Source organism: Dicentrarchus labrax, unplaced genomic scaffold (assembly GCF_905237075.1).
Source record: "Dicentrarchus labrax unplaced genomic scaffold, dlabrax2021, whole genome shotgun sequence".
In the NCBI taxonomy this organism is placed as follows: domain Eukaryota; kingdom Metazoa; phylum Chordata; class Actinopteri; family Moronidae; genus Dicentrarchus; species Dicentrarchus labrax.
This window is the reverse complement of record NW_026136709.1, coordinates 8731072-8744860: the sequence shown is the minus strand read 5'-3', so window position 1 is coordinate 8744860 and position 13789 is coordinate 8731072. Positions and strand designations below refer to the sequence as shown.

Genomic DNA, 13789 nt, shown 5'->3' with positions numbered 1-13789 from the left:
ACAGATTGGTAAAATACTTCAAATGATTTAATAATAACAATAATTATTATACTTTGTTTGGCAGCAGAGGGCGCACTAAGCTTTCTTTTTAATACCAGTGAGCTCAACAAATGGACTATTTGTATCAGTTAGACCATTATACATTACGTTTTTAAGAATGATGATAATAATAATAATAATAATAATAATAATGATAATAATAATGATAATAAGCAGAAGAAGAAGAAGTAAAAGTATATTACATATACATTATATATACATTTTATTTTACATTTCAGGCAACAATTAGTCAAATAAAATCAGACAATTGAAACAATACAGGTGCCCGGTTAGCTCAGTCAGTAGAGCTGGTGACCCGTGTACGGAGTTTCTGCAGCGGCCCGGGTTTGAATCTGACCTGCGGCCCTTTGCTGTGTGTCATCCCCCCTTTCCTGTCTATCTTTGGCTGTCACTATACAATAAAGACAATAAAAATTACTTAAAACATTTTTTTTATAAAAAATAATAGAAACATGTTGTTTATAGGTGGTACATGATACGAAGAGCTCTTTATATACACTGTTTTTATTAAAATAAACTCCTTTATAGCTTAGAGTGAAAAAATAAAACACATAGCCTATAAATATATACAGTGAACAGTTCTGTGTTCAAACACATGAGAATGGATGATGATGATAATAATAAATATTAAACAAAGTCACAGCCTTTTGTGAGAAAAAGTTTCTTCCTTTCCGTCATTAGAACGTTTTCCTCAACTGCATTTTGCTTCTTTGAGACTTTTTGCTTCATTGGGATCTTTCTCACATCCAGTCGTCCCTCCTTTTCATCCTCTGTCTCCTCTTTGAGCCTGTGAGCCAACAGAATCAGGAAAGTGTTGAAGTTGTTGTGTTCATGTGTTTTTGTCTAATCAATGAATGAGTGTTAAAATGAGAAAACTACACAAGCAGAACAAAAATATGATAATTGAACTGGAATATTTTTAACATCACAGTGACTTTCATAAACAGAACATTTCCAAATGAGAGAAAACTTTTGAAAGCAACACATTTTCTTTTATTTCCTCCATTTTCCCCAAATTTCCTGCAGTGAAGATCATTTCAGACTGTTTGCTTAGTTACTGTTGTTATGCCTGTATGTGTGTCAATAAAGAGCTCTGACAGTAACTTGGAATAAAAAAGGAAAATAGATATGTGACTTACATTTTATAAGGGTGTTAATGAACAGCACAATAATAATGAGCAGCACAACAATGCAAACAGGAGTGCCGATAATCACAATCCAATCAGGAGACGACTGAACTGTGAATAAATCAGATGAAAAGATAGAAGAGAGAACAGAATGACATTATTGAATCAAACTAGAGCTCAACAGTGACAATATGTTTAATATATTTAGAGCTCTTTATAACCTGGAACATAGATGTGTGTCTCTCTGGTCTGGTTGATGTCCTTCTGTTGGACTCTACAGGTGAAGTTGTTGCTGTGTCTCTTCTCCACAGTCACTCTGCTGCTGACAGTATAGAGGTCATCAGGACCTCTGACTGTCTCTGTAGGTCCAGCAGAGAGGAGGTTTCCCTCACCGTCCAGCCAGACCACCTCAGGCTCTGGATACCAGCCTTTAGACTCACACTGTAAAACTACTCTTCCACTGTTATTGGAGAGAACCTCTATGATGGGAGTGGAGACGACACCTGATGAGAAGAGAGGAGGAATTTCAAAGTTCAAATATATTATAAAAAGTTTACAACTTAGCATTTTACATCAAAACATCTTTAAACTCTTACAAACATGTTGAATGTATTTATACACTACTGTAGAAAACATGGTGGTTTAACATGGGAGCCTCCATGGCAATATTAAAGGCTCATTATAAAGCAACTAAAACATAATTCTTCAGGAGATTGTAAACTAATTAAACAGTTATTAATGTTATAATTCCACTTCTGCCATATTCTGTACATAGAGCTCCATAAATCTCACACACTGGACCTTTGAATGCATCCTGTGGTGTTTCTGACCTCTGTTAGTATCAGTGGGTCTCTGTTTGCTTTATCTTGTGCAGGTAACACAATGAACAATGTGACCTACAGGTGGCAGTAATGAGCCAAATAAACACTGCACTGGAGCAGCAAAGACAGGAAGAATATTGTTGGTGACTAAACATGCTCTCCCTAATACAGCTTTCAACATAATTGTTAGACTTGAAGGAAACACACAAAGTACTTTGATAAGAAACACTGAATGTTAACAGACATGTTTCTTTCTAATAAAACTCCACAGGAAACATTTAATGTTTCTTCCAGTCAATGTTGATTTTACTCTGACTTTATATTTTAAAGTGTTCATCTTCTGCCTGTTTGACTTTGTTTTCTTTGTGTCTTATCATGGCTGCTTACTTCTAATATAAAGTTACATTACTGATCTTTGCAGTCAGCAGAAATGTGTGTTGCTATCAAAACCCTGGATGAGTGGGAAAAGGAAGCATTGTCTGGAAAATGCCCATGGAGATACTGAAGCCAAGGTGGAGCATGAAATGTTGAAAGGTTCATTAGGTCAGAGTTTGTCTGCCATCATTCGCTTCAGTCAGAAGGAAAGATCCCACAGTGAAACTGAAGCAGTGATGTCTGAGAGGTTTGGAGTAAAAAGGAAAAGCAGCATTTACAGGCTGGATCCGATTCTACAAGATGGGTTGATCAGAGTTAGATTTTTATTCTTATGGATGCATTATTTGTTTATTCTTTGTGATTGATACAGGTGAGCAGTTTTTGGCCATGTAGCCATACACGTTCTGGTATTTTGATAAAAGAGAATAAATCATTTTGCTAAATGAAGAAGTGGTCTGTATGGAGAACACACGTCCAACTAGTTTGACTCAGTCTATCAATCTCATCAGTAGCAACAGTCACCACAATGTGTAATTCATCATCTTCAGAAAGTCTGACTTACCAACAGTGAGTTGGATGGAAGCTTCCTTCAACATTGGTTCAAGGATGCAAAAGTATTTTCCTGCATCAGAGATTTTCACTTTGAAGATTTTCATGGAGACGTTTCCATTCTGCAGTTCATCCACAAACAGTCTCGTTCTGAGATAATAAGATGGATTTTGAATTTGAGGCATCTGTCGTCCATCTTGGTGAACATGGATGTACTTTGGGTCTAAACCAGGTCTGGTCCACACCACTGTCTCAGAACTGGCACTGATTGGAGGATCAAGGTAACATGGTAGAATGACATCATCACCAGCCAGGGCTACGATTGGTTGATGTGAACAAATCAACTCTGACTGCTCTGCAACGCGAACTAAAGAACAAACAAGAAACAGTAGTATAGTTATAATACATGTCATCAGACTGAATGGATTCATTTTTACTTTCTAAAAGTAAGAAAACATTTAATAAAACTGCATCAAAAACAAAGACAATCGACCGCTGGAGCCTCAGAGTCTGTATCTGACTCACACTCATCACAGTTTGAGCTTCAAGCACAAATATCAGACAGCATCATAAAGTGTAAAGTTTTAAAATGTCTCTGGCCTCTGAAGTCTTTTTGTCTTCTTTCTAATTCTTTATTTAATTTATTGTTTTTCTCAATATGTGACCTCATGTCTAACTCAACAACTCACAGAGAGTGTGAATAAAATGTGACTCTACCATCATTTGAATGGCAGTCGTGTATCAGCGAGTACAGGAACAAGATAAGATTGACTTTATTGATCCCACACTGGGGAAATTCACTTGTTACAGCCGCTCCAGATACAACACAGCAGATAATAAAATAAAATAATAATAATAATAAGAAGAAGAAATACACATTAAATAACTAAATAAAATAGAAAAACAAAAGTTATAAAGAAAAAGTAGAATAAGAGTTATATTTACACTATAAACAGCTTTTTATACAGATGTGAATATTGTACAGGTTACAGCCGGAGGTAATGGCATGGTGTAAAAATAAATGTGCATGAAGGAAATTATATATAAAAAAGTACTGGCACACCTACACACACACACACACACACACACACACACACACTCAATGTGTTACTGGACTGTTTCTATGTGTAAATTACCTGTTAAACACTGTGTTAGAAGAATGATGAAAACCCTGCAGGTCCTGAAGGACAGTCCATCACAGAGCTCTGTCTTTGGATACAGCATTGTAGACTCCTGAATATAAAGAAAGACACAAACCTTTAGTCTGCTTGTTTATTATAAATAAATAAAAGTCTTTACTCAGTGGAAAATGAGGTTGAACAGGGTAGAAACTGTAGAGCTGATTTTAGTTTTTCTTTCACTGCCTCTTATTTCTGTCTCAGTACATCAGTGTAAATGGTCTGTTTTCAGCTCCTCATCTGCTGTGACTTCCTGTAACTGACTAAACCACAAACCAGGTTGTTGTACGTACATGCACACAGATGTTCTGGTGCAAAGTGTGATCTGTTTTTCAGTTCGTTCTCTGCTGTGTCTCACTAACAGATATAACTGTCAACAAAGTGATACGTTGTCTGACCACAGATGTTCTTGTGCAACATGGATGCTACAAAACAGATGTGTTGTATTTTAATATTTTGAGTGTTACAAAGACATTGATAGCATACCAGTGGAGATTCACGTTATCAAACGTGCTGAGACGGTTTAAAGCTTTATTTTGTCCCAGACTTGTTGCTGCATGAGTAACCTACATTCCCTGAAACCACAAAAATATTGACTTATTATCAGGGTTTGTGCTATAGTCACTCTACAACATGGACAGCAATTAACGTTAATATTCTATTGCACGTTATATCTAAGCAAAATGTATAGGTTATATTAATTTGAAGTTGGAAATAATTTTTCCGATTAATCTGGCAGCACTTGAATGCAGCATTTCCGTTACGTCTCCCGCCTTGTGTTCACCTGTTGCGTCCCGGTGACAGGACGACCACACTGTGTTTTAATATTTGATTTAAAGTTGCCACTGTGTGTTAGTTGGCTGTTTGAGGGTGAAACATTTTGTTTTAACCAGCTAAGATTATACGCTAACGTTCACCACATTTTAGCTCCAGAGTAGAGAAAACAACATTTTAACCAGTTAAAGACATTTTCTCTCCATAGTCCATAGATTTATCTGCAGTGGCTGTTTGTGAGCAGTAAAAACGTTGTTTTAACCAGTCATATGGATATTTCCACTTGCTAGAGACTCGTTAGCTCGGAAGCTAATGGAAATTGCAGTTTACAGCAGTTAAATATAAAATATAAATATTTTAAACTGATATTTTTTTGTTTTTTTGTTTTTGTCTTTCCACCTACTGTGCTGGAGAGTGAGCTGAAGTTTCCTGATTCTCCTCATGGATGCAGTCTGATTAATCTGCATTATTTTATAATTAATATAACATGTTACTTTGACAGCCCTAAAAGTAATTAAAAACTGTGGAGAAGTCAATGAATGTATTTAATAACTATATGTGATTTAGTTATGTCCACTATCTTGCAGACCACGCAGCCAACAGACATAAGGTGCCTTCATCTTCGGGGATGATCCCTCTGAATTCTTCTAAACCTTCCCTGTAAGTAACTACATTTGTTGTAAATGATGCAGGTGCATTGTTTCTTTAGTGATTAAAGATCCAGTGTGTAATATTTATGGTGATTTATTAACAGAAATGTAAAATAATACATATAACTATGTTGTTAGTGCTATATAGTCACCCTATGTCGAGTCGTTACGTTTTTATTACCTCAGATTTCGCATTTATGTGTACATAGACCTCGGGTCCCCCTACAAGGAGGCTGACATCTTCCGCTGCACAGTAGAGATTCACCGCTACTTTGCCAAGCGAAGAAGAAGGCGGATGTGACGTAGGAGGCGGAGGAAGCCGTGTTTACTAATTTCTAAAGGCTAACTTTGTTGTGTTTTGTTAGTTTGAGAAGTTATATTTATTCTCCTGTTTCTTTCTGTCAGGACGCAAGTGACAAGGACTGGTACAGTCAGATGCGAGTGGGAATCTTTTGCATTGACGAAAATCCTCCGCTCAACCCATCCAGAGTAGGCATCGTGTTGGAGGGAGTTGTGGTCATGGAGGAGCTGGCCAACCTACCACAGGCCTTCTGTGATCTTTTTGGACTGATTTATGCCTTGCACTTAGATTACCCTAAATGCATGAAAAACACCTTCCAGTTCATTCAGCAGGTGATGCTCAACCTGGGCAGAGGTGAGCTTGCACCAAAAATCCAAACACTGAAAAATCAACTCTCTGTCTAAAACAGTGTTCTGAAATATACCACTGTTAGAGATATCAGTGCTTGGTGCTGTTGCATGTCTAAAATACCATGTTTACTGTTTTGCACTGATATGTTTTTAAGTATTTCCACTGTCTTTGTGTCTTTCTGATGATGATCAGATGATGGTATTTGTACTGATCTTGCAGTTTGGTTCCATCCGTATTGCTAGGCATGTTTTATGGTTTTATTATGGTTTTATTATTAGCAGGACTTAGGGTCCTTGTAGTCCTCCAGCAATCCTGTCATAGTGGGAGCATGGAAGACACTGGCATTGTGCACATCAAAGCTAAAGTTGTGGTTCCACTTTCCAATTCGTGCATGTAGAGAGCAGCAGAAGTTAACAGTGAAGAGGCAGTCTTCTTTCCCTTCTAAAATATGTTATATACCACCAGGGTCAACCAAGAACAAATAAGATGGTTTAAAAATGTTTCCTGTGCCCCAAGTTAAAATAAAACATGAAAAGAATGTGCTTTTGTGTTTTGCTTTTTATTTTCTTAATTTAGAATTTCTGGTTTAAAACAGTTTAATGAAATGTAATTTAGTTTTTTACTCTTAAGATACTAGGTGGAGTAATTGGGTAAATTAACATTACAAGTGATTTCAAGTGAAATCAGCTTGAAGGTTAGTGCATTGAACTTAAAATTTTCAACATTAATTTTTTTAAGGCAACCGGTTTCCTCAAATTTTTTAAGTAAACTCAACTTATCCGGGTTTACAGTCCAATGAGCATCACTTCAGGAAAAAGTGATCAATGTGATCAATAACTCTTTCAATGTATGTTTGTATTAAGATGGACTGTGTATCTAAATGCATCCTTTAAAGCATCAAACTGCCCTCACATGTTAACTCCTCAATCATTTCACAGGAAATTAACTGTTAATTATTGAAAAGACATTTGTAACATTTATTTAAGACAACATTGCGCTTGGCATTAAGGGTACAATGCATACATATATATAATATATATTATATTATACTATATAATAGAATATAATATAATATTATATTATACTATAATATATATATATTATAGTGTAATATAATATATAGGCTACATATATATAATATTATTTAGTATAATATCATATTATATGATATTATATACAATATAAATTATTCATTAATACATTAATGTTTAAACTATCAAAAATCTGGTGGGGTATGTGCCCTTCCAGCTGAAATTGGCTGCTATTTACTGTTTTTACTGACTGTTCTTTTTGCACTGTTACAAATATATCTCACAGAATTTTTTGCTGCCATTACCGACTGCCTTTTTGCACTACCATAAGTATTTTATATTTTATATTATTGTATATTTTATATTTTATTGTCTATCTTTTTAGTATAAGGAAATATCTTATCTGTGTGCCTGCGCATCTGTTTCACCTTGGGAGAGTGAGAAACGTCCTCTCGATTCCTTTGTATGTCTGGTGTATAATGAAGTAACTGACATTAAAGCTGACTTTGACTTTGATATAATATAATATAATATAATATAATATAATATAATATAGTATAATATAATATAATATATAATATAATATATATTATAATATATAGTATAATATAATATATATTATATTATAATATATATTATATTATATTATATTATATTATATTATATAGTATAATATAATATAATATAATATAATATAATATAATATAATATAGTATAATATAATATAATATATAATATAATATATATTATAATATATAGTATAATATAATATATATTATATTATAATATATATTATATTATATTATATTATATTATATAATATAATATAATATAATATAATATAATATAATATAATATATATAAAAATCAACATCATAGTCATTATCATCACAAGTCAACACTCATATCTGACTGATGACTTGCAAAGCCGCACACACACACACACGCACAGTCCACAGTCAGTGGGAGTTTATCGGCAGCAGTCAGTGAGAGTGAGTGAAGGTGTGTTGTGACTAGTATTGTTTGGCTCGTAAAAACACTGATACAACTTAGGCTTTTATTCTTATAAAATAGTTTGTCAGAGTACAAAAGTTACCCGGCCGTGGCCCCCCTGCCCCCCCGGTTCCACGGTCTATGGGAGGGAGTGAAACACCAACTACTATCTGTTCACAGTCAAACAGAGAAAATAATCTGCAGCTTGTAAAGGTTATCTGCCTACACTGAAACTCCACCATCAACATTAATCTGCCCACCAAACAGCTATTATTCATTTCTCTGTTACTGTCAGTTCAGTAGCAACAGTTGAAAAGGGAGCTCCCCAGAGAGTCAGAGTATCATTCACACACTGTTTATGGACTCCAGTATAATACACACAAAAATATCACATTTAAACCACATGCAACAAACGAGATTCACATAAAGTCTGCAAAAGAGGAGACTCGTGGGCACCCATAGTTCCCTCTGCATCCAAAATGACAAACCAAACAGCCTCTTGTTGACAAAACTACAAAAGGCCATAAAGAGTAACTAATGAATGCACCAAACAGTAATAAACCCTCAGAACAGTTCATTCAGTCACTCAGTTAAAGCTGAGTGACTGAACTAGTGCAGAGCTATTCATTTGTCAGACCTGTACACTGGATTGATTTCAGTAACTTTAATGTACTGGAAGTGTGCACTATTATCTGAAACAGTATCGGATCGGGACTCAGCTGATAATCAATATAAAGAGACTCGGACCGGAACATCGCTATTAAATATTAATCACTGATACAGTATTCTTATTGATTTTAAACATTTTCATCACATTTAAGAAGGCGATTTTGATGTATGTTTCTATATATAAGTATACAAAAAATCATATTTCTTATTTAAAAGAACTGTAACATTTATCCTTTAACTGTTAATAGGACTTCATCCTGAAAGTAGATTATTGATTAAATGAGTAAAATACTGATGAAGGACTATGTATTTTGTGGTAGTGCTTCATTTACTGACTGTTAGAGTTCTTCCTCCTCCACTGTTGGAGGATAAAAACATATTTAATCTTTCACTTCATCGTCTTTCAGAGTTCAAAGCTTTCAATAAAAGGTTTGTAAAATAAATGATAACAGTATAAAAATACAGACTCAGTGTCTACGTAACAGTGTGAGTCCACTTTATATAGACTATAATGATATCACAATAAACAACACAGAGAGTTTGTCCATAAAATAATCTGCACATTGTTATAACAGTCAGAGAATGAAATGATGACAAATCCAACATTTAACATTCAAGTTTTACTTTAAAAAGAAACTCTGACTTACAGCGTGATGGATGCAAACTCTCCACTGTGATGTTGTTCCGTTCTCACACTGACAGGAAGGAAAGTACGTGAACTTCACATTTCACACAACCACAACCTCAATCGGTTTCTGCCTCTCTGAGTCTGTGAGTTTGTGTCACTGTTGGTCTGTAAAGAGTTGCTCATAAGTTCAGTCAGTATTATTTAACCAGTGGATGTAACTGAACATTGACTGAATGACTAATAATCAGACTGTTAGAGTAGTTTTCATATAAAGTTTAGTCCTGTTCATACTGTGTTTACAGACATTACAACTTCTTCCTGCACAGAAACAAATTTAGATTTGAAAGAAGATTGCCTTCTTCCTCATGACTCTTGTAGCTGCACTGATAAACTCAGAGTTCACTGAACCAGTTAACAACCAGCTTTATGAGACCACTTATCAGGATCACCAATGTGAAGACAGGTACCCCAAAGAGAGCCACACTGAGTTCAACTTCCTCTGTAAGACAAGGTCCCAGAGAGGCCATTTTAGTGAAGTTACCAACACAAAAAAAACAAGTTGAGGTCTAGTCACACCTCCTATTTCAGTGTTTGTCAGTGTTTGTCAGTGGAGGTCATATACGGTCCCTGACATGGGCTCTGTAGGGCCCCGCCTCCTCCTCAGTGGGGATGAACAGAACTATCTGACTGTGAGGTTAAGTTGATGTGCAGTTGGCAGTAAATCTCTGTCTGTCTGTCTGTCTGTCTGTCTGTCTGTCTGTCTGTCTGACTAAAGTGTACACAGCCTGGATGGTTCAGCTTCCCCCTCCTGAGGTGTCGGATGGTTTTCCAGAAGCGCCTGGGTGCTGTCTGAAAGTCGTTCTCCATGACCTCTCGGAACTCCTCCCACACCCGCTGTTTTGTTTCCCTCATAGCTGAGGCTGCAGTCCTTCGGGTCTGTCGGTACCCTGCAACTGCCTCAGGAGTCCTCCAGGATAGCATAGTTTGAGGGTTACCGCCCTTTGAAGCACCCAAGACCTTAAAACCACAGCTCACAGCCGCAGCTTCAGCAATAGAAGCTTTGAAAACTAACCACTCTGGTTCGATGTCCCCAGCCTCCGCAGGGATGCCGGAGAAGCTCCCCCGGAGGTGGGAGTTGAAGGTCTCTCGGACAGGGGCCTCCTCCAGACGTTCCCAGTTCACCCGTACTGCACGTTTGGGTTTACCAGGTCCGTCCAGTGGCTTCTCCCGCCATCTAACACAACTCACCACCAGATGGTGATCAGTTGACAGCTCTGCCCCTCTCTTTACCTGAATGTCCAATACATGTGGCCTCAGGTCTGATGCTACGATCACAAAATCGATCATAGACCTTTGGCCTAAGGTGCTCTGGTACCACGTACACTTACGAGCATCTTTATGTACAAACATGGTGTTCGTTATGGACGATCCATGACTAGCACAGAAGTCCAGTAACAAAACACTGCTCGGGTTCAACTCGGGGAGGCTGCCCTCCAAGTGTCTCCATCATTGCCCACATGTGCGTTGAAGTCTCCCAGGAGAACAATGGAGTCCCATACTTGAGCCCTATACAGGACTTCATTCAGGGTCTTCAAGAAGGCCGAATACGCTTAACTGCTGTTTGGTGCATAGGCAGAAGAGTGCGTGAGGAGGACTACAGTGTGATGAAAGACCAACGCACTGTGGTCACTGAGCTCAGGTTTTAGGATCAGTCTGTCCTTCATGTGAATCATCTTGGAGTTCTGAAAATGAGAATAAATCAGTTCACTCTAAAATATCTCAATCATAACTGAACACAGTGTAATCAGTGTAATGATTCAGACCTTTGTTGAACACAGTGGTGGTTTTACTGTTCATATAAACTCCTGAACAATGTGATTGAATGTTTTATTAGTACCAAATAAAACAGAGTTGAACATTGTAGTTAAGACAAGAGGAAAGCAGGTTGGATATGTGTGAATACAAAGTAAAAAGCTGATTGGTCCCAGATTACCACAGCGTTCACTACTGTAGCCACATAAGTGAAATAATACTGCAGAAAAAGACTGTTTGACTTTTAATCCAGAAACACACTATAAATAATTACAATAATGGCATGTGAAATAAATCACTAATGTAATGTATTATTAAGTGTTTCATGTAAAAATCCTACATACCTGTTGAGTGAGTGAAGGAGCCTCAACTCAGGGAGGAAGCTGTACAGTCAAAGTCAGTAAATAAAATATCCACAAAGACAACCTCAGATAAACAATGTGTACTTTCACTGTGGGTTAGATAACGGGTGTGACTTTATATTGACTTTTAGTCAGGGTGAAACCAAGTGTTTGCCTTTTAGAGTTTGAGGCTGAATAAACAACAAACAAGTTGCCACATCGTCTATGAAATAATGTGCACTCTATCAACACAATATACAATAAAAACCAACTGTCAGTCGTCACAAACTGGAAACACACAACCAGATTCAGTGGTTGTAAAAATGTCAGAGCAGGATGACGTTTCACCTAAAATATCTAAACACACACAAACACACCAGGATAGTGACCATGCCTTTAATATGGACACTATTAAAAACCTCCTGTATTTTAGAGCCTGAATGTTGGTTTGATTCTTATTTTCAGGTGATTATACACTAATGAAAACATAGTTATTATCTTCCATTTGTGCCAGTAGATCCTCCTCAATGTTACACACTGGACCTTTCATTGATTCAACCCTCATCAGGGGTCAAACAGAGGGAGGTTTGGTCTCCCACACTTTAACTATTTGAATGCACAAGTCAGCTCATTTATACAGACTGAGGTATAAAGTAAACACTGTTGAGTGTTTAGTTGTGTGTCTGTCAGAAAGCCTGTTGCGCCCTCTTGTGGCTGTTCATAAGGAGACATAGACTGCAGAGGAAGAGGAGAGCTGCTGATAGAGGATGAAGCAGTTAACTGCAGACAACAGAAAGATGAAGATGAACACCTGGATCAGAAACATCTGGATAAAATCAGGAGTATGAAGTAAAGTCTCCAGTTTAGTCTGCTCTGCAGTTGATGTGGATCAGGACTCATGTTTAGAGATATTTTAGATGAGTGAATAAATGTTGTAAACACAGAAAATAAAAGTTGCCTAATATACATGATAATTTCCTGTCATCTATTTATCATTTAAAACCATAAGAGTAACACATTCACTAGTGTAACTGTGTGTCTTTGTAAGTATGAGCACAGTTCACATATGAACAGACACAAACTACATTAACATCAATCACTGCAGCCTGTCTGTGCTGGACTACAACCACTGCTGTTACACTCTTTCACAAACACTCTCACACTCTCTTAATTTAATATGCTTTTAATGGCATGAATGTGAGAAACAATTATTGCCAAAGCTTTGCCAAAACAAACACCATTCTAGAAAAAAAATGGAAAAAAATTAATCAAGAAAACAGAACATTAAGATTACATTTCATAAAAATACTATTCATTATATACAATACAACAATAAGCAGTTGAATAAAAAATACTAGTAAAAAGAACGTGTGTGTGTGTGTGTGTGTGTGTGTGTGTGTGTGTGTGTGTGTGTGTGTGTGTGTGTGTGTGTGTGTGTGTTCCATATGTACAACAAGATATTAATTTGTCTTATTCAGTAATTATATTTTAATGTCTGTCCCTCAGTTTGTGACATTTTGTCTCACTATGTTTGCTGCATGTCTCTCTCCCAATATAATCTTTTGTTTGTTATTGTCAATTAACTCTTTAAAGTTTGGAATTGTTGGATTAAATGTTTTAAAGTATTCCAATGTGATTTTAAGAGAAAGTGTATCTCTGTCTCAACCTCACCTGTTGCACAGTGCCAGGACTTCTTGTGTCGTCCTTTGTCTGTGACTAGACTTTGGTCACATAAACCTAAATCAGACCCTTTTTTATTATGAAACAAAAGACAAATTTAGATTTTTAAATGACAAATGAATGACAGATTATCCGATGATACCCAGACCAGCCCTGTCGTTGCTTTTGGCTACAGCATTTTGTTGGTTCAAGTTCACTACCTGTTCTTCTTCATTGAGACAACAATCCTCTCGTGTTCCTGTCCCATATGTGCTCTAACAATCAGAGACTTAAGTGCTTTTCATTACTGCTGCAAGAGTTTAATTGAGATTGAGATTCTCTGCATAAAAGGAACTGATGAGCTTGTAGGTACCTAAGATCAAACCTTTCTTGGATGACCCTGAGTCTCATATTTGTTTCTCTATGATTTCTATGATTAGCTGTTTTCCCTCCCTGCCTGGAGGTGGTGC

At 36.6% G+C, this 13789-nt stretch overlaps 1 protein-coding gene and 1 long non-coding RNA gene across 2 annotated transcripts; one reads left to right on the top strand and one right to left on the bottom strand.

Moving 5' to 3' along the window:
• Positions 1-245: 245 nt before the first annotated feature.
• LOC127369782 (butyrophilin subfamily 1 member A1-like) lies at positions 246-10094 on the bottom strand. Its single transcript, XM_051411521.1, has 6 exons — positions 9527-10094; positions 4069-4165; positions 2946-3299; positions 1409-1690; positions 1200-1298; positions 246-847 (listed from the first exon to the last, which is right to left on the bottom strand). The coding sequence occupies exons 2-6, from the start codon at positions 4154-4156 to the stop codon at positions 801-803; spliced, it is 870 nt and encodes a 289-aa protein (XP_051267481.1). The 5' UTR covers positions 4157-4165; positions 9527-10094; the 3' UTR covers positions 246-800.
• Positions 4923-6724, top strand: LOC127369797 (uncharacterized). The gene is made up of 2 exons (XR_007886119.1): positions 4923-5544; positions 5940-6724. It is a non-coding gene; the product is annotated as an uncharacterized LOC127369797 (long non-coding RNA).
• Positions 10095-13789: the final 3695 nt, after the last annotated feature.